Source organism: Macaca thibetana, chromosome 14 (assembly GCF_024542745.1).
Source record: "Macaca thibetana thibetana isolate TM-01 chromosome 14, ASM2454274v1, whole genome shotgun sequence".
Lineage (NCBI taxonomy): Eukaryota > Metazoa > Chordata > Mammalia > Primates > Cercopithecidae > Macaca > Macaca thibetana.
The window spans coordinates 87,142,251-87,164,337 of record NC_065591.1 but is presented as its reverse complement, the minus strand read 5'-3'; the positions used below and the strand labels follow the sequence as shown (position 1 = coordinate 87,164,337).

Below are 22,087 nucleotides of genomic sequence, written 5' to 3'. Positions count from 1 at the left end.
GAGACAAAGAATCCTTCAAAAAGGCTTAGGAGACTAAAATGTTGGAGGAAAGGAATGAAAGAATGGGGGGCAAAGATTAATCAGACATGGAGGTGAATATTTTTATTTTCTATCTTGATCTTTGTGACTGCAGCCCCAAAACACATAGTGGGGTGACTTATATTTCACAATGTGCATAGCTGATTCTGTGTACTTTGCAATCTTCTCTCATTTTCCCAGTAATTGCCTTTTTTCACCGTGGGGCTGTTTGTCCCCTTGACGCCCAGGTCTCCTACTTCCTGTGTATGACTTAGGCACATCTAGCTCACTCTAAATTTCAGCAAAATGTTCTCTCTGAAAGTGACTTCATTTCACACCACTCAGATCTTCACATTTTCACCGCCTGTGGAAATACAAACTTACTGATTTTTGTCTTTCTGTGTTATTTGAAGGTAACAAACAACTTGCTGTGCTGAAAAACAGAACTGTTGTCTCATGGAGTCCCCAGAGTAATGGGCAGTTCCCACATCCAGCTCTCTGCCTCCCTGTTCAGTGGACCTACCACACCTTTGCTTCTGCTATCTCTTTTGCCTGAAATGTGTGTCTTAAAATATGGCACAGTAAATGCTGAGCAAAAACAACAAAATCCTATGGTCACATAGTTAGTGGCGGTTGAAACTGAAATTAGACCTCAGCCTCACATGATTATTAAACGAACATTTTAATGATAAAGAAAGACATTAATGTAGGCTAAAAACAATGTGTGCACCATCCAATTCCAAAACTCCAGACAGGCACAGTGACTAACACCTGGAATCCTAGCACTTTGGGAGGCCAAGGCAGGTGGATCACTTGACGTCAGGAGTTCGAGACCAACCTGGCCAACATGATGAAACCTATTAAAAATATAAAGAAATTAGCCAGGTGTGGTGGCAGGAGCCTGTAATCCCAGCTACTCAGGAGACTAAGGCTTGAGAATCGCTTGAACTCGGGAAGTGGAGGTTGCGGTGAGCCGAGATGGCGCCACTGCACTGCAGCCTGGGTGACAGAGCAAGACTCCGACTCAAAAACAAACGAACAAACAAAAAACAAAAGTCCAGACATGAAAGTCCCTGCTGTGAGTCTGGGACTTGGAATCAACCCACCCAGCCCCACTCCCACTTCATCCATTTCTCCTACCTATTTTTCACTCTGGGAGATTCATTTTGCCCAGATAGTAGGAGCAAATCAGGCCCACAGCTAGACATTATGTTCTAAGCTAGATGATCTCTAAGGACGCTTCCAGTATGACATTCTATGACTTTGAGCCCTTTGCAAAATTGTGTGCCGGATTAAGAGTTCAGGCTGTGGAATCAGGTCCTATTAAAACCTCAGCTCTGCAACACACCAGCAGACTACAGGGAGAGTGGAAGAGACGGAAACCAAGATAAGAGTGGGGATGATTTAACCTCCCTCTGTCTGTTTCTTTCTTTCTTTCTTTTTAATAAATCAAGCAGAGTAACATACCTGCCTCTCATAGAAGAGGATTAAATAGGATAATACTTGTGAAATCCCTAACACAGAATTGGATGTGGGATGTTCGAAAATCCCAGTAAATGTTGCCAAGTATTTTTGCCAAACTGATAGAAACTCAGATACATTAAGAAAGAAAAAAAAAAGATGGAGAAGAATTAATAAAAGCAAATTTCAAAAATCAGAATCTGTGGTCCTCATAGTTTAGGTAATCAAAGATAAAGGCAAAACATGCGGGGATAGAACGAAAACTCTAAATATCTCAAGATGGTTTACATCCAAAAGAAGAATTTTTATTTCTCTTTCAATGAGCTTTCCCAAATTAAGCTGTAGTTTTTATTATATTTATTTAGTATACCTGTTCACCATAGTTCTACTGTCAAATTCCAGGATCTTTCTACATGTCCTTCCCATGAAATTGGAGATCAGTGATAAGGGGGTTACACATCTCTTTTCTCCTGATTTCACTGCATCATTTGTAAAATCTCTGAGATAATCTGAAGACACTAAAAACTCCTATGACATATCAGGAAGTGCTCCAGAGACCAAAGTGTATGATTCTGTGGAGCCAACACCACGGCATGAACGTGGGACCCAGTTCCTAATCACATACAGCTAAACTGGGAACTGCCAGAAGGGCTACATTTTATATTTCAACCCTCAAAATTTATCAAATAGCCTGGCTGTTTTGAAAGTCCATAAAAAACCGGGTGCGGTGGCTCACGCCTGTAATCTCAGCACTTTGGGAGGCCAAGGCGGGCAGATCACGAGGTCAGGAGATTGAGACCATCCTGGCTAACACGGGGAAACCCCGTCTCTATTAAAAATACAAAAAATTAGCCGAGCGTGGTGGCAGGCGCCTGTAATCCCAGCTACTCAGGAGGCTGAGTCAGGAGAATCGCTTGAACCTGGAAGGTGGAGGTTGCAGTGAGCCAAGATCACGCCAGTGCACTCCAGCCTGGCAACAGAGTGAGACTCTGTCTCTAAATAAATAAATAAATAAATAAATAAATAAAAGTCCCTAAAAAATCATGCAGGTTAGGTTACTGAACAATGTTTACTGTCTGTCACGTGCAATACAAATACACTGTGCTCAATTTTGAGACTATTGTGATGAATAAAATAACAGCCCCATACTGATAGATGCATAACAACATTAAAATGTAATGTCATGAGTAGTGTGGCATAGGTATTCACAGGTCTGTGGATGCCCATAAATCAGGCACTTATTTCTAGCTGTAAAATAGGGAGAGGCTTCCCCCGGAAAAAACAGTGTATGGTACCCTACATGTACTGACCCATCAATTAAGAATCACCTGGAAAGAAATCTCTACTTGTGCCATGCTAAAGGGCTCAAGGACCCTCTGAGACCTGTCATCAAAATTTTTTTTTTTTTTTTTTTTGGTACAGTCTCATTTTATTGCCCAGGCTGGAGTGCAGTTGCGTGATCTTGGCTCACTGCAACCTCCGCCTCCCGGGTTCAAGTGATTCTCCTGCTTCTGCCTCCCTAGTAGCTGGGATTAAAGGCGTGCACCTCCATGCCCGGCTAATTTTTGTGTTTTTAGTAGAGACGGGCGTTTCACCATGTTGGGCAGGTTGGTCTCGATCTCCTACCTCAAGTGATCCGCCGGCCTCGGCCTCCCAAAGTGCTGGACCAATTTTTTAAGTAAGATCTTGAGTTAACAAAAAGAAGACATGTTCATCAGATCTGCATGTAGCATAAAGTTGGATGAAAGAGCTAGTAGCATGATTCAAAAAGATATAGCAGGCAGGGAGGATGGCCTGAAACCAAGAAAAATGTAAAAATTTGTATTTAAAAAAATCAAACGTATAAGAACAGGAGGTGAAAAAACTGGTTCAGAAGCACTCCATGTGAGAAGACACAGGGAATGATTAGCTGGAAGTTCTTGGTTTGACTATTAGCTTCTTTAATGAAACAAAATGTCATTACTAAACTGTCATATCTTCAAGGACAGGGGTCACATCTTAAATACTTTAATATCTCTCCCTTGTCTAGCATAGGGCATAAAACAGAGTATGTGCTCAATATATCTTTCTGAAACGGAGTCAAAACTAAGAATGGCCAAGGGAACAGCCTCCACTAAAGAATGGACTGTGGTCAGAACCACCAGAGAAGGCTGTTTCAGTTCTCGGCTCATGTACAGTCTTTCTGACACTGCCCTAGGCTTTCTCCTCCCATTTTCTTCTTAAGATAAAAGTCAAAATCTTTTGCATGATGTAGAAGGTGGGACCTCTTCCCCGTTTGTCCTAAAGCCCCACTCCCCACTGCTCTCTTCCTGGCTCACATACTGCTCCCACTCTTTCAGTTCCTTCCAGTCTGAACAAGTGCCAGTCTCTTTTCATGGAACACTCCTCACCGGCCTCTCACACTCACACACATGCACATGCACACACACTCTTGTCTTTTTAACCTCCCCCTCTCTTTCTCTTTCTCCCCCTCTCCCAACTTTCCCTGTGTAGCTTCAGTGTAGGGGCCCCACAGGTTCAGCACATTTCTCCTCAAAGCAAAGAAAGGACAGCTGAGAGTACGGATGAACAAAGCCTCATAACCGCAGGGAGGGCTGTTCCCTGGAGGAACAGAGAATCACATACCAATGCGAGACCCACTGCATCTGGGGGAGGAGATTCCTAGAACAAGGACAGGGCTGAATACAAAGGAGAGGGGCAATTTTGCAGACCCAAGCTGGCTAAGAGTTACCCAAAGGATGACAAAAGTAGCAATTACTCACTGCAGCCTGAACACTAATTCCTATCCTGAAACTTACAACTATATTCAATATTACATTTACACATGATATATGATATAAATTTGGTTTACAACCACTGGTTATTAAAAACTCTTGAGTCATGCAACTCATATTTTATTAACCTGATAAGAATTCACTATTCTTGTAACAGATCAGATGACTTTTCTGCATGGACTTTATTTATTTTCTTCCAAAACATTATTGTATTGAGGATATAATGATGAGAAAAAGTGTCCTCATGAAGCATATAATCTCATGGAGAAGGCAACCAAGCAAAAAGACAAACAAACAAACAAACAAACACAATTGCAAAGAAGGTGAGAAGTATTGCAAGAAAATAACCCGTAACCATATTATTGTATCAAGATGTAAAATGATAAAGTGAAATAGTTGAATCAAGCTCCTTCATGACTAAATATCAGTTTTCTGTGTTAACTTGATGAAGATGGCAGAAAGGTTATTTTTACTAAAGTAAGTTTTTCCCTGGCATGTCTGAAGAAAAGGCATCTACTTACTTGGAGTTTCCAGTTTCAAACTCAGCAAAGGCACTACTGCAACACAGCAGACACTGAAATCGGCACCTTTGGAGGCACAGAAAATGTAACAGAGTAGTTCAAGTCAAACAGGTGGCTTCCATCAGTGGTTGGGTTGTAAGGAATAAAAAGGGAGAAAAGCGAGAAGATTGGCAATGTCTCAAATCCCACAACCCTCAATCCCTTATGTCACCCATAGTTCTGATGTGGGTCTTGAGTTTCACTTATTTTTCTCAGATTGATGCTTTCAGCTTTTCTAACAGGGTGTATGACCTCTCAGGTGTCACCTTTGCTGTGGATGTTCTTTTTTCCATGTGCAGTGATATGGCATATGACTTAACCTTCAGAATTTGAAGTTCACGAAAAGGTTTGGATGATCCCACTCTTCTCTTGGGCAGAGAATAGCAAAGCTTTATCTTACTTGCCTCTCCAGCCTCCATCGTAAATTTCAAGTTATTTTGCTCCTGAATAATGGCAGTGGTAGCTGAATTAGAAAGGTCACTGGAATTCTGATCTCAGCTTTTCACTTGTTTTTAAAAACGCTTCCTGTCGCTTGTTAAATCTTAGTTGCTATTGTTAAGTAGCACACTGTATTTACGGTGTGAGTTAAGAAACATCAAGAAAACTGTTCTGGATTACTTTGTCAACCCATTTACAGAAAGCACAGATGTGCTACCCTCAGGTGACCTAGGAGGCAATGGATTCCCCTGTCATTGCTGGCCCACACTGTGTACCCAGATAGACTAACATTTTAATTTCTGCCTCTTTTGTGCCTTCCATTATCCTGGGGTCCAAGGTATAAACGTGTCTGGAATCACAATTTGTGGAAGGTTAGTAAAATTTTGAAACAGGACCAGGACCAGTCAGTGCTTGAGATGGATTTTTTGGAGTTTCTCCAAATGTATGGGTTGTCCATTTGTGTCATGTGGCCAGACTTGAGTCTAGAATAGACAGTTAAGACAAAATTATGCTTACTGCAGGCTAGTTTTACAATGGAAAAAAACTAAAGGGAGCAGTCTGGAGAGGATTGCCTCTGTGCTTTAGAAGGCTTTTTCCATAGAGGAATGCTGCTTGAACACAGTAAGGCTTTAGGATCCTTAGGAGGCCATTACTATATAAAGGATGATTTAAATGGAAAATGATGGTGAAGACTGAAAAGGCCCTGGTTGTTGGCAACTGTTCTGTCTACTCAAAAGGAAGATAGTTGGTATCCCAGCACCACCATGTATCAGCTATATGAATTTGAGAACGTTAACTTACTTCTCAGAAAAGCAGTGGTATTATGAAGTTAGGGTTAAATGAGTTAATACGTATAAATGTTTAGCACGATGCCTGACACATTGAAAGTATTCTGCCAAATCTTATAAAGAGACAACCTAAAATATTATACTTTGGTGGTTTATATGGTTTTGGGGGTTCACTTTGGGAATTTGATGAAAACTGCAGATTCTTGCTCCTCAGGAAAATATATATATATACAAATTTTTTGCACAGCCTTAGGAAATTCAAAGATCCAAAGCAGTACAGTGATAGATTTAAGATTAAGATCCTTTGTTCTAGACCAAGACCCATTCCCAAAGAAAAAATAAGGTCCTCAGTTTAATTTATATTTTATATGTTTTTGATCATTTGTAATCGTAATCTCCTTTTTAAATTTGGAAGGGATCTTATCTAGTCTAAATTCTATATTTTATTTATTTTATTTTATTTAGGAGTAATAGTACTAAGGTCCTGAGAAAATACTTGGTATCTCAGTTAAGCTGAGAACTCTTTATCAATTTTGCATTTCTATAATAAAAAAATTAAATGCATTTGCTCTTTATCCACTACCCTTCATGTCTGAGCTCTTCCTTAAATTTTACTTATTTCTACTTTGTTCCTAATCCTGTTCTCTGAGATACATTTACAGCCCTGAGAAATTCAGGTCTATTCCAAGGTCCATGACAGATATAACAATCTTTTCATTTCTGCGTATTTAAATTAGCATATTAAACTCTGCTCTGCCATATCCAGTTGATATTGTGGTATTTAATGGAAAAGAACTTTGTGCTGTGCTAGAGTAGTAACTTCATCAGGTAGGAATTTAAATTAACAAAGACTTATTGAACACCTACAATGAGAGAAGCTTCATTCTATGTCATCTGGAATACATGAATGAACAGAATCCAGACACAGTGCGTGCCCTCATGGAGCTTAGAGTCTAACAATGAAAATGGTCTTTCTTTCAGAAGAACATTCTGAGGTTAGAATTCAGTTCATGGATGGGGCCAGAGATGAGCTGCAAATTTTCAGCCATGTGAATGCCACCAATGTCTCCATTACCACTCCACAAGACACTTGCTTTCATTTGCTTAAACAATAGCTGATTCATCATGGGCAGCACAAAACACAGAATGACCGAAGTATGTCTAGGCAAAATCCCATAACTTCCCCCTGTCAGGAGCATGAACTACTGAGAGCAAATAGGACATATTTAGGTAAGTCATCTCTAGGCTTTTCAGTGCAAAAATAATTTTAAGCTCTTCTACTTTGCTACCAGGATAATTTGGGTGACTTTTGAGGAGAATCTTAACAATAGAGCAAAGGTTCCAGGGTTTAGCAGTTTGCTATAGTTAGAAGGTGGCAGGAAGTAGGACAGATGATGTGAAAAGAAGCAGATTAATAAAAAGGATGGGAGACTGGGACATGAAAAATTGGAAGTATATCAGATATACGTGACAGGGCCAAAGCAAGAGACATGAAAAGGCCTTGAAATCATGTGACATTGTTGAAACTGTTTATTCCTCAGAGCCCATGGATCCCAGTGACATGTTAGCTCTTCTGACTTTGCATCACCAGTGGTGATTCATAGGCTCTAAGGAATTCACCTAATCTCACTCCAGAATGGGGTTGAATGATGTTGCTGGAGCCCTGAAGACAAAAGGCAAAGAGAACAAAAAGCTGAGCTGGCCCAGAGCTGGTAGGGTGTGACTCCAGCCTCTACTCACCCTGGGTTGTCGCCTTATCTAGGGGAACGGACTGCTGGTCTTCATTTCAAAGCTACTATGGGAAGCACCAGGGCTATGGAAACTATGATACCAACACATAAAGGCATCTACCTTCCTTTTGCTTTTTCCACTCAGAAAAATGTTACCCTACTTGGTTACCCTCCATATCTAGAAACTTATTCTTGTTTGGCTAAATATACCCTCTGGTTCTTTGAAAAAGGGGAGAAACTCTTCCCAATGTTCTTAGGAGGACTGAACTCAGACTTTGCTTCAGCCCCTCTTACCTGAGATGCCACTGTACAATGAGCTAAGCACTATAGGTGAAAAGCAGAAATTAGGTTTATGACATCTGAGGAAGGTGAAATCAACCTAAATGAGTTGCATCATTAGCTCAAGAGAAGAAAATCATTTACTTATGACCTGGTAAAGCAGGGATTTTTCATGTGCACTCATAATTCATAGGCCGCAATATTTTTTAGCAGAGGAATTGCTTATCTCCTCTTCTGGTGAATGCTTTGATAGACAACAGTATAAATATCCTGTAGTATGGGTCTTTGGTTTTGTAAACAATAAAAAATAAATAAGGCATTTTGCCTGATGACTAAGCCAGACTTACAAAGAAAGAGGCTTCTACAGACAGAAGGCAATCATAAAAGGCAAAGAAGACCTTCTAGAAGAACTGTGGTGCTTGGTACACACTTAAATACTCTTACCCATTTACCACCAAGGGGACCCTCTGAGCCCAGCCCCATATTTATAAAAACCAGACCTATTTATGTTTGGGTTCTTCCTTGAGTCATACAGAATACATTGGACATATTATCTTCTATATTTTGTTCATATCACAAAAGGTAGTTTCTTCCTGCTGAGTGAAAACAGGAATCATTACCTATGGCCAGTAGACAAAGCTCTAGAAGTATTCCAAAGCACTCTATTTCAGAGTTCCAGCTCTTAAATGGGAACAATATCTCCTTTTCATTAACTGGAAAACTGTAATTTTTTCAGTTAAAAACTTAAAGAATGATCTTCTTAGAAAAAAGAGAATTTGTTGGGAGCAGGACACATAAGGGTAAATATATGTGTGTGTGTATTTGTGTGTGTACACATAGACTCATCTGCATACACATAGACTCATCTGCATACACATGTAACGCCAAATTTTAGAAATCATCTGTCTTCATCTAGAGAGAGGTTAGAATGAAGAATACGTTCATGTCATTTAATTTCTCCATGACCTTAGCTTCTTCATTATTCAACAGTATCACTGACACTGAGTTCTCTTAGAATCTGACTGGATAGACTAGCTAACGGAAGACAAAAATGTACTTTGCAAACACAAGTGCAATAAAGACGTTTAATGATAAACCCTGAGTGTTATCAAGCACTTGAGGCCCTTTTAAATCAAAACAAACTGTCTTGGTAAATGGTACTAGGGAACCCAAAACATTAAAATTCAAGTAAATTTCAATTGCTGTTTAAAAATATATTTTTGTATGAAATCTTTTAAAAATAAAACAAATAGCTAACATTTACTGAGTACTCATGATAGGGAATAACCTGTTCTAAGTGCTTTATATATGTCTTTTAATTTAATCCTCACAAAAAACCTGTGAAATAATGAAAAATGAAGTTTGAGGAGTTTTTGAATGGTGACTAGATTATACAATATTGAGGTAAAAAAATAACAGAAAATTTTCAATTTCACTCTTATAGAAGTCTTTAGGCAATATATTTTAGGTCACAGTTAAAGTTATACTTGCATAATGAGAATGTTTCCATTTGCTTCCATTCCTGGACACTCTAGTTCCCCATAGACATGTGGAATGTCTAGATGTTCATGTCTTCACTGAGGAATAGAAAATGCAAAGTGACAGGTCTGGTATATACAGAAATAACAGTAGTGCTAGCTCATCAAGAGCAAGGCCAGCACAACCACAACCCATCTAGTACTGCCCAGGGAGGCCATTTTATTTTCTTCACCATACCTGAAAGATGGCAGAGTGAAGTACCTCATTTATTTTCCAAAGGTTTAGTGAATCCTAAGAACTATTTCACGTATCAGGTAGAAAATGAGTTCAAGGGTTGCTGAGCTCAGCATGAGTCCAGGATAAACTAGGCGGGGAGAGAGAGCAAGAGAGAGAGAGACAGAGAGAGAGAGAGAGATTTAGAAAGGAAAGGAAGGAGCAGTGCCTTCTGCAGAGATGAGGAACACTATGCAAAGGAATGGAAAACTAGAACAGTCCAGCTCTACTGTGATTAGCTGAGGCTCCTCCTCTAAAGCTAGCGATTGACCCTAAAGAAATGTATCAATTAGTTGTCCAGGGACATTCTACCTCTGGCAAGTTGAGTAAAATTAAAACATTTACACATATTTACATTTCCAAAACTAAATGACTTCCTAGTATACACATGGTCCCTTTATAACCACCCCACAGAGACCACCACAGTGATCTTTAATTTGCATCCTGAGACAAAGTGCCCTCATTCCCTTTGTTTTTCTCCTGACTACTTCCTTCTGGAAAACGTTTGAGGAAATTTAACTTTGATTTTTGTTGTTATTGCTTTGTTTTTCTTTTTCGTTCATAAACTCTGGGAAATCATTAAACCGGACCTGCAGGCATTAAGTCTGAATGAAGGATAATGTGTGGAAAGGGAGAAAGCCTTTGTCTCTCTGTTTTCTGTGTAGGCAATTGATAGCACAGACATATTAGAATCACTTCAACATGAAACCTAGAGAGGAGAAGCACTTTGGGTAATAGATTACTGATTGCCGTTCTCTAACTTGCAACAGAAAAAAAAATTCTAAAAAGTTTGAGGTTTTTGCACAGCAGACATTCTTAGTGAAACATAGACTGTAAGAATTTTTCTGTGTAAAAACTGAAATGGGGGTTTTCTGGCCCAGTGAGTTCTAGTTCTTTCTTTTGGAATGTCCTGACTTTCACATCCATTTACTAATGAGAACTAAGGGTAATATTTCATATGTATAAGTGCTTGACATGGAAATGAAGGAAGATTATTTCCGTCAGTCTCTTTTGGTTGAAAGAAACAGAATTAAGTTACTTCACAAAATCAGCCATGGGAAGAGATTAGATCGGTGAAGGAAATTATTACAAAGATACACAAGGACTGGAAGTGGAAACACACTAGGATTTAAGGAACTCTAAATACCAATGTCTTAGCTTCTTTGCTTTCTTTCTGTGTCTTGCCCCATCCTCCTACCCCTCCCAGCTTCCTCACCCTTTACTTCCTATCCGTTCTGTTCCTTCTTCGTTTTAGTTTGCATATGGTTCATGACATCCTCTTACAATCTGATTTTGCTGCCAACTGGCTTAGTATCATAGTTTCCTGATGCCAAATTTCCAAGAAAGGAATCTGATTGGCTCAGATTATCATTTTGAGCTAGTCCATACAGATGGATGGCTAGGTTACAGAATGACTGTCTTTGAGTCAACTGTCTATTCCTCGGTTGACTCACACAGTACAGAGCATGATTATTTAGAATAAGGCCACCAGCAGAAAGATTTACTTAGAGGAGTCTGTGGATAGGACAGGTTGATATGAACATCTTGAATTTGCTGGCAGGTTATGTGGAAACCAGTTTATTCATCTTATTTCTAGAGAATCTAATCCCAGCGATAGACCTGTACTTGCCTTGGTATAGCATGTGAAAGTACCAACAGCATCTCCTTCCTCTACCCTTAATTGTTAATTTTATCAACTTTATCTTCATCATGTCTGTCGCTTTATCTCTGTGACTAGCCAAGTGCCTAGGAATCTTCAGACTTATGTCTCAGAACATTTGGAATTTTGGCTTGGGTGCCAACAAAGGTAGTTTTCTTATCCAAAGATAACCCAAATATTTTTCGCGTAATACGCCAGTGGGTAATAAAATACTGGAATAGAGAATAATGGCTATGTCTTTGCCTATTCTCATAGCATTTATTTGAATAGGTGTCCAGTGAGCTGTATTTGGTAAATGTATGAGAGATTTAATCTAGTGGACCTTACAGTTTGGTAACTTAACACAGATAATTAGTTCAAAGATATTTATAAAAATGACTGACTGAATAATGCCAAAGCATGATTTTATAACACTGTAAATGCTGGTGGCATCAAGCAGATCTGGGTTCAAATCAGAGCTCTACCTTTTGTGACCTTGACCAAACTTTCAGTCCCTAAAAATCACATTTAAATGGAGATAATTATAGCTACTTCATAGGCGTTTTACAAGTATTAGGCAAAATAATGTATGTAGGTTATTGAATAATTATTGGCACGTACTAAGTACTCAGTAAATGATAGTGGTTGCTTCTATTACTATATATATTATGATTATCATCACTACCATGAAGGTTATGGGGATTACAGAATATAGATTAGAAATACGATGGTTATCTTCAAGTGCTTTACTGTCTTAAGACAGAAAATATCAATGTACTTGTTAGAAATGGTGCACACATATCACTTGCACATACACAAATGGAAATCAACAGGGTGGGGTCTAAGTGTGAAATGCTAAAGGTTAGATAATAAAGTGATATTATTTAATTCGGAAAAATAGATTAAAATTTTGGTGAATTTTTAATAGGGATCGTGTCCCTCAGAAAAGAAAGGAAGATTTGCACCCCTTATGAAAGTTTGCCTACTGCAATGTAAAAAGCCAGGATTCATAGGAGTTTTGCAATTGGAGCATGAACTATATTAAAATGGGGAACTGAAACACTGGGAAAGGACCTACTAGGTGGAGTCTCTGGGATTTACTGTTGGAAACCAGGAGGCAGCCCACTTCTTGGGTTAACATTTCACTTCCTCGGGGAAGGCCTAGACCAGGAGAAGCCTAGACCAGGTTTGATCACCCTGCTTTATGTTCCCTCCCTGTGTTTTTCCCTACTATAACACTCGTTACACACTGGGATTATTTGTTTAAAGTCCGTCTTCTCTGCTAAGTTATAAATTCTGACTCTATCTCCATGACTAGTCAAGTGGCTGGAACATGGTAAGCACTCCACAAACATGGAGTGCTTGAATGCATGTATGAGTGAGGTAATGAACATGGAATTAGGAGGTGATTTCATCATACACTGTTTTGTATTGTTCTCTGGTATTTATAGGGGTTAATCCTATCTTCCTGTTGACATTGTACATTGCATTGAAACACAGCAAGAATTCTGTATCACATATCTTCAACACTGCCACTGAGATGTATCCAGTTATAGGCATAAATGCTCAAAAGATCTTTCTGGACTCTGCTAATAACCCTTTTTACATTCTATTCTCCATTTTCTATTTATCTTCTGTAACAATGCAGAGATTATACTTCAGTCTCACTATTAGATTATAAGCCTGTCCTTTGTTACTTTTATCACCAGGACTTACTGCTTGGTAAGGGTTCAATAAATAAATGACTAAATAAAGGATTATCTGGACAGCATATACTTCAAAGCATAATTTTCCAATTTTGCAGCCTTCCAGAATCTCAAAAGTTGCTGCTGTGATTCCAAGCTTGCAGTTCATGTGAGAATGCATCATCTCAAGACATTTCATTTTTGAAATTGCTGTCTTTGCTGCTATCATTCACATATACTTTGTGAATGTGTCTTCTTGCTCATAAGGCAAATTTTACCTTTGTATAAAAATAAATTTACAATTTTAAGACATTTGGGAATTTTTTGGTTAAAACAATCTGTTCACTTGATTTCTAGCTAACAAACTCTAATATATCTAATCATTTCATCCAGTGGGTTTTTTTGAGCACCTCTTAGATTCCAAGTACTAGAAATAGTCAGATGAATCAGTCTTGTCCCTAAAGATGCTCAAAGTCTAGATGTGCCACAGTCACATCCAGAAGATCTGAAAGTAGAGGTATGAATTATTCCCTTCAGAGGTCCCCTTCAATCCCACCTCAGTCCTGTGTTGATTTCCTGTAAATTCCTTACAATAGAATACTACGTTATCTAAGATTCTAAGTCAACAAATTATAACTCCTCTTTACTCCCATTAACTATATCCCACTCCCAAAATGCCTTATGTTTGTATGACTTTTTCTATTGTATTAATCTATTCTCATTTTTAACACCCAGACAGCCAGTATATTTTACGGTAATATTTTAAATATATTTTAAAATATAATATTTCTGTCTTAATTTCCTCCTTTCTGAAAGAAGGGTTGAATATTTGGGACAGTGGATTTGGAATATCAAGAAGACTGTGGCTAACAACAACAACAAAAAATCACTGGGAGAACAAACAAAAACCAATACAACTCTAGTGATACCTGAGGATAGAGCTCCTTTTACTTTTACCCTGCCTACTTAAAAAAAATTCTGCTACTTCTCCTATATGCTGTTTCCACTAGATTCTTGTTGAAATATACTAAGACAAAACAAATCACAAAATTATAGAGTTTAAAGAGGTCTTTGAAATTCTCTACTGAGACATGGATTAATCGTGAATTTAATAAAGTTTAAACTTTAGGATCCATCACTAGCATTGGCCCCTTCTGAGGTCCTGAGAGAGGTCCAGGCAATTTACTCACATGGTCATACTTTTAAATACATTTCAAAAGTAAGCTATTATAACCACTATTGGTAAAGACCACAGTTTCTTTGTATACCAGTTTCCATCTTTCACAATCTCCCTCATGCTGGAGGCATTGGAGAAGCTGTGGGTATCTTTGTTGATCTGGCTGAGGGGAAGTTGAGATGGACATACCTTTAGCTTGAGTTTATAAGTTAAATTTATGGGGCTCACAGTCATTTCAGTATATGGTTGTTATTTCCAGTGGTCTCAATAAAAGAATAGGTTCTAGGAATACTCCCACTGCTCACTGGGCCAATTCACCAGGCATAATATCACAAAGATGTAAGGTCACAGGCTATTTCATGACACACATGTGTCCTAGGACACTCAGAACTAGGAATGTGTGCTAGGGGAAAGATTGAATTATCTTTCCATTCCCTCTAAAAAAGATAGTATTACAAAAATCATTAACAGAACAGGCATGGTGGCTCATGCCTGTAATCCAGCACTTTGGGAGGCCGAGGTGGGTGGATCACTTGAGTTCAGGAGTTCAAGACCAGTCTGGCCAACATGGCGAAATCCTGTCTCTACTAAAAAAATACAAAAATTAGCTGGGTGTGGTGGCATGCACCTGTAGTCTTAGCTACTCTGGAGGCTGAGGCAGGAGAATTGCTTGATGCCAGGAGGCAGAGGTTGCAGTGAGCCAAGGTCGTGCCACTGCACTCCAGCCTGGATAACAGAGTAAGACCTCGTCTCAAAAACAAAAACAAAAAGTCATTAACATATGAAGAGGAAAATGGAATATACAGCCCCAAAGATGTAGGGAAAAAGTAATATAGGGTTGTGTCAGGCAGTTAATAAATATTTGTTATTTTTCTGGCTTGTGTGATTTTATAGTATTTTTCATCTTTTGAAAATTTATTGTGATTTTATTGCTGATTTTAAATAAGTATTCACTTTCATAACTATTAATAATTTTGCATCCATAATTTTATATTTCTTTTTTCAAAGAAGGTTCCTATAGCCTATAAGTTTTTGCCCCCACAAAACCTGGATCTGCTTCAACCCAATTTAATCACTCTTCCACATTTAATAGATAAGGAAGTGATTCCAAGTGATAGATAAGCTGTGATTCCCAGCTTGCATATACCATATAGTTCATATATGGTTCACACCTGTAACTATATATGAGACAGTTCACAGTGGTTCACACCTGTAACTATATATGATATAGTTCACAGCAGTACTGAACTAAACCCTAGGTCTCTTGACTTTCTGTCCAGTGCTATTTCTATTACCCTACATTATCTTACTTTTGACACAAGTATCTCAAAATCAAAGATCTTCACTGGAAAAAAAAAAAAAAAGACAAATAAAAAAAAATCTCCTGGCAACAGTATATAATAATAGAATTTACATGGCATTTCTTATAAACTAGGCATTGTTTTAAAGTGTTTTATGTAGAATTCATTTAATCTTCAAAAAACTCTATGACAAAGCTAATCTTAATATTTTCATTTCTGCAGATGACAAACACTGAGATGCAGAAAAGTTAAGTAACTAGACCAAGGTCACACAGTATGTGGAAAGTATAACATCTTTTATATTGTGTCAGCTCACAGCAAGCATTTATTTAGGGCTTACAATGTTTCAGTTACTTTGCTGAGCAACTATAATGCATTATTTCAGTCCATCTTTACAATTGCCCTTTGAGTTAGGTAGCATTATTACTCCATCTTACAGATGACCAGATTGAAAGCATAGAGAAATTTACTAATTTTCCTGAAGTCATACATTTAGTAAGAGGCAAAGTCAATGCTCAAATTTCTGTCTAAGTCCAGAGCCAGGGCTTCCAGCCTCTATGTGATACTGCCCATCAAATAAAACACTCTCAGTGCATCAGGCCTGGCTTCCTTGCTCTTCCAATATTGCCACATTTGCTGTGGCTCCTTTATCCTAAAGCAACAATTAGAATAGGGATTTGAGCAGAATGAGGATAAGAAGTGGAGTTAGCAGCGTAAAGGACATAGTAGCCCCTCCTTAGTTAGATAATTGTGCTCCCCATTGTGAGATATATATACCTACTATATATACTGTATATATATGTGTGTGTGTGTATATATATATAAGTTCATTTTCACACTGCTGATAAAGACATACCTGAAACTGGGAATAAAAAAGTGTAATTGGACTTACAGTTCCACATGGTTGGGGAGGCCTCAGAATCATGGTGGTGGCAAGAGAAAGATGGGGAAAAAGCAAAAGTGGAAACCCCTGATAAACCTATCAGATCTCATGAGACTTACTCACTATCAGGAGAATAGCATGGGGAAGACCAGCCCCCATGATTCAATTACCTTCCACTGGGTCCCTACCACAACTCGTAGGAATTCTGGGAGATACAATTCAAGTTGAGATTTGGGTGGGGACACAGCCAAACCATATCAATATACATATATATATACATATTTTTAGGGTACCTGACATCATCATACATCACAATATTGCTTGCATGTGACCCCTTTCCTTAGCTTTTGTTAAAGAGATGACAAATTTATTTTTAATTAATGTTCTCTGATTAAGTTAACAGTGATAACTAACAGATCAGTAATTTAGATGCTGGAGAAGGTTTATAGAGGTCGCAAATTCAAATCCCTACAAAGAGCAAGAAGATAATGTAAATAAAATGACAAAAATGTAACCCCTAGGGAGTGGCAGGGACCTTAGTAAACAGAAGAGTGTATGTCCAAACCAAATAATAGGCCATTTGGGAATATAAGCCCAGTGTGACCAGATCTGACAATCTTTCTAAAGAAAATGGAAATCTAGATTTTTTTTTTTTTTTTTTTTTTTTTTTTTTTTGAGACGGAGTCTCGCTCTGTCACCCAGGCTGGAGTGCAGTGGCCGGATCTCAGCTCACTGCAAGGTCCGCCTCCCGGGTTCACGCCATTCTCCTGCCTCAGCCTCCCGAGTAGCTGGGACTACAGGCGCCCGCCACCTCGCCCGGCTAAGTTTTTGTATTTTTAGTAGAGACGGGGTTTCACTGTGTTAGCCAGGATGGTCTCGATCTCCTGACCTCGTGATCCACCCGTCTCGGCCTCCCAAAGTGCTGGGATTACAGGCTTGAGCCACCGCGCCCGGCCCGGAAATCTAGATTTTTGGTTTTAAAAAAAATCCTAAATTGTGAATATTTGAAAGCAATTCAAAACTTTTTTTTAAAAGCGTCATGCTGGCTGACTGTGCAAGCCAAACAAATAAACCACACACCCTTCACATCTGTAGGCCTTTTGTAGTCTGCTTTATAGTGGGGTTAAATAAAGAACACTCTGATCTGAAATGTTAGAAAAGAAAACTGATAGGAATTTGGGTCCTGATGGAATATTTGTGTTTTGAAAAATGAGCTTCGATAAGAATAATCTCAGTGGAGGTGGGTGATTGAAGAGGTGGAATGGGGTGGGAACTAAAGTAGTGGCCTTTTTGAGAACAGATTCTCTTATTTCTCCTTTGGAGTAGTACTGGTCTCGGGCCTTTGGAAAAAATAGCAGGAATCTAATTAACAGCTCTAAGGGAGCAATCAATTTACAATTGTGTGAAGTGTAAATTCCTTTGTGCAAGAAACAAATTACAGTATTTGCAAATGTGTAAATAATGCAGCACTGTCTGAGCAATCCAAATGCTTTGGGTGTGCCCTTGAGAAAGAAAAAGAAGCTTGAAGAGACAAAATGTTAGAAAATGACCTATTGTCTCAAGAAATGGAATTTTAAAATTATCTTTAGTAACTGATTTTTCTCAATTAACTCCTTATTTTGAAACTATAGAGGAACTCAGTTCTTTGGTCAATAGAATGAGAATATCTAAAGAAGTAAACAATTTCAAGTCCAAAGTCACAGCGTATTATTAAAAGGGTAACTTCAATCAAATGTGCTAAACACAAAAATTTTCCTTCAACCCTTCCTACAGCTCTGGTTTGTGGCAATAACTTTCATTTCATAAAAGAGAGAATGATGCCCAACCCATAATAGTTAATACTTTCAATGTCAGAGGAAGATTGGTGACAGGTAAGAACATGAACCTAATCTCTCTGCTTCAAAGCAGTGGATTTTTCTGAACAATTCAATTCACATTTATTGGGGTGCTTTTATAGAGAGCAAAACTCATTACTTTCTATAATATTTTTTTGAGTACTTCCCTATTGCTTGAGCTAGGAGCCAAGGATACAAAGTAAATGTTACTCTATCCCTGCCTTCAAGGGGTTTGAAGTCTAATGAGAAAACAGGATTTAAACCTATCATTTGCATAGTAAGCTTTTTGGTAAAGAAGAGGTATAGAGGGGCAATATGGATGTTTGGACAAGTGCTTGATTCAGGAAATGTTTCAACAGGAGAAGATATTCACCAGGCGGAAGGAAGAAGGGAACGGGATTAAGGTAGAGGTAAGTGGAATACTGATGGACCTTATGCAGAATGATAGCTTTAAATGATTGCTCTCACCTGTGTTCTTATTCAAATCTTTCCACAAAATATTTTAGCAAGTTGCACCAGGAGCCTTAAGACATATGTATACCCTTTTACTCAAAAATTCCAGGCCTAGAAATCAGAGATGCTGCCAGAAACTTAAGTATGAGGGAGTTTATTTCATTATTTACAATCATGAAAAACCTGAAACAACCCACATACTCAACAATAGCACAAGGATTAAGTAAGTTATGGTACATCCAAGCCATGTGATTTTATGGATTTCTTGTTTAAAAAAAAAATCACACTTTAAAAGAATATTTCAAAACAAGCAAAATGATTATAACAGTTTTGAAATGATGTGCAATGTTTAATGAAGTTATCATCCTAATTTTGTAATAAAAATTAAAATGTAGTTCTCAACATTGGTTGTAATTTTCACTCATATCCTACTTTTCTAAAGTTCTTTCTTGTTTTAAACATACCGGACACAAAAGGGGCGGAGTTTCTCCTTGTTCTATGTGCAATAAAAAGAACTGGCTTTTGTTTCTTTCCCTTTTAAGTGTGATCCTGGGTTTGAAATCACATTCTCTTTATGGTATTCAGGCTGGCTAAGAAAGGAAGGAAGGTTAGGTGAAGAATGGAAGAGAAAGGAGATGTCCAGAAACTGAACATTTCCATGAGAGAGGAGAACAACTATGATGGGAGTGAGGGTGTGAGGACAGACCAGAAAGAGTGGCTGCTGTGTTAAGAATAACGTACTGGCATTGAGTAGTTGAGGGCAGAACATAAACACATACATAATGGTTCAGTGTAAGAAATGTCACAGTGCAATACATGATTAACTGCCAAGTAAATAGCACTACAGACAATATATATTATAATAGTTTGGAGAAATTTGGTGGAGAGATCCATCATATGGTCAGATACATGTATGTGACCATGTATTATTGAAGATATTCATCTACTAAAATCTCCCTTTATCAATCTTTGTTAGAGGGTGTTATTGTATAGGGCTAGATTCTCTTGGCTTTCCTTTCTGGGGGATTTAGTTACTGGGGTATTTAGTTAGAACTTAAAGGAACTCATTTCAAAAGGATTTTAGCTGTCAAGTGAAAAAAGAAAAGAAAAGGTTATAAGAAGAATGTGCTAGAAAACAATATGAATTTAAAATACTATTTGAGAAAATTCAATCTGCACAAAAATTCACTTCATCCTTCAATTTCTCCTTTCCTTTAAAATGTACTCACATAAAAATCTGCTTTAAAAGCCAGAACCAGCCAGGAATATAGCCCAAGAAATTTACCACTAAATGGGGACACATATGTGTTTCTTAGAAAAACTGTGCCTTGCTGACTTTCTCCCTGGATTTCTTGGTTCTCTGCATCGAAGGGCATGTGGTAATTCCTTCCTTTTCTGAATTTGCTTGCTTTTACAGTTTCTTCTAACTGAATCTTAAACACCTTCCCCACACCATCGGTCTTTCATTATATATGTCTACACAGCATCAAGCGACCTTTAGCTAACACTGGAGAAATGGATCAACACCTTTACCCAACTATATCACTTAGACTCTTTGGGGGTTTTCTACTCTATTTTAATCTATTTAAACCTGACACTAGCAGATTTCCATTTCCTTTGTTCCTTGTGTAGACTTGGTTTATATGTGTTGGTCTCTAAAAAGGGACAGAGAGGAGACAGCTGTTGAGAAATGAGATTGGCAGTTTTAACCGCACAATTTGGTCTAATACCTTTGATATGCTAAACTTGCTAGCTCCTCCAAGTGTACCTTTCCGATTTTGCATAACACCACCCTGAATCCCTAAGGAAACCAGGGTTTGTTGTTGTTGTTTTTTTTTAATTAAAAAGAAAAGAAAGAAATGCAAACCAGTGAAACTGTTCTTTTAAATCATCCCCACATAGATTTCATTCTACGAACTGCAGGCCTTCACAAATCCTGGTACGCTAGAGACCTTTAAAAAAGGAGAAGCCGAGAATACTGATTAGGTTCTAAAAATCGAAAACAGGTGATGTCATAATGCATAGTCCTGTGGCCACGGCCATGGCCGGGTGGGGAGCTGGGCTCCAGTGATCACTGCACAGCGCTCCATGCCAGTAGGCGATGCAAGTTATCTCCGGGGCCCGGAGGACACGAGTGAGGACCGGGCACCAATCAGGTTCTCGCTCTGCGCCTGCCTTTGTTCTCACTCGGGAGCAGGTTGCGGGCGTCTAGCATCGGGAACCCGCATTCGACTCCGACGCGCATTGCTAGCCCCTTCGGGAGACCTGGCTCCCCTACCCGTCTGTCCCCCCACACTCGGTCAGCCTGCGCTTTCCCCAATCAAGTCTGCCTTCTCTCCGCAGAACGTGGAAGCTAAAACCCTGACTCACCATTCTAAGCTTTGGAAGAGGCAGGTTTGTCCCAATAGTTTTAAACGGCAATTTGTTCTCTGAACCTTCCTTTCTGAGCAGGGCTCTGTGCTCTGCATGTATTCGAACAGCTGCCTCAGGAAGGTCTTTTGGGTGAGAAAACAAGCCCCTTTGGCCTTTTCGTGCTGGACAAGTAAAGGAACTTACATCTCTAAGATAACCGCGAGAAGGTACTTCAGAAACAGGAGGAAACCGCTAAACCAGAGGTTTTGTGTCTCTCCCCTTAAACTCGATTACTTGCATAAATATATATATAACTCAGACATTTATCCCCTATCCGCCTCTCAAGCCTCAAGTAACTGAAGTCTTTGCAAAACACGGTTCACAATAAATGATGCATAAAGTTCTTTGAGATCCCTGGATACAAAGTCCTTCATAACTGCAGGCTTCTTTACAGCTAAAGTTAGATTTTGGTGGAGAGAAAGCCTAACCACTGCCCTGAAGGAAGGAACATTTAATCCTCCCACTCCCCTCCCCCTTTCTCGAGAGATCAGGAAATATTTAGCTCAATCTTAGACTCTCTAGCGAGCTCTAGCTCCCAACTATTTATCTCATTCAGCTCACCGCTTTTGCAGGGACCTGGGGGGCGTGGCTTATCTTGGGGGTGGGGCTTGGATGGCAGTATATTTGCATACGACACACCCTCGTCCTCTTATTGGCAGAGGAGAGCAAACTGTTCCCTGCTACCCTACTACTTAGCTACCCGCCATCTCCCTTCAGTTCCGAGCCTCGGAGACAAACTTAACTTGCCCGGAGATTCAAGGCTTCCTCGGCCCCTGCGATTGGCCGGCGCGACTCCCAAGCGGGCTCTCGTTGCTCATTGGCTGCGGGCTAGCGCCTGGGGGGCGTAGCCGGAGCTGTCCGATTGGCGGGAGGGGCGGTACCGGAGCGTCGAGGTGGTGAAG

The 22,087-nt window shown here is 39.1% G+C and overlaps 2 protein-coding genes and 1 long non-coding RNA gene across 4 annotated transcripts in view; 2 read left to right on the top strand and 1 right to left on the bottom strand.

Annotated features, from left to right (window-relative positions):
• CWC15 (CWC15 spliceosome associated protein homolog) overlaps window positions 1–22,087 on the top strand; it is a 408,388-nt gene that overhangs the window by 87,090 nt on the left and 299,211 nt on the right. The gene's annotated exons all lie outside the window — the stretch shown is intronic.
• Window positions 49–21,970, bottom strand: LOC126935913 (uncharacterized). The gene is made up of 4 exons (XR_007719338.1): window positions 21,144–21,970; window positions 20,641–20,725; window positions 4,775–4,840; window positions 49–382 (listed from the first exon to the last, which is right to left on the bottom strand). It is a non-coding gene; the product is annotated as an uncharacterized LOC126935913 (long non-coding RNA).
• SESN3 (sestrin 3) overlaps window positions 20,797–22,087 on the top strand; it is a 62,616-nt gene continuing 61,325 nt past the window's right edge. Inside the window, exon 1 of the mRNA XM_050758035.1 lies at window positions 20,797–21,167. Within this exon, the coding sequence (XP_050613992.1) occupies window positions 20,862–21,167 (306 nt within the window). The 5' untranslated portion in view covers window positions 20,797–20,861. The remainder of the gene's footprint in view (window positions 21,168–22,087) is intronic.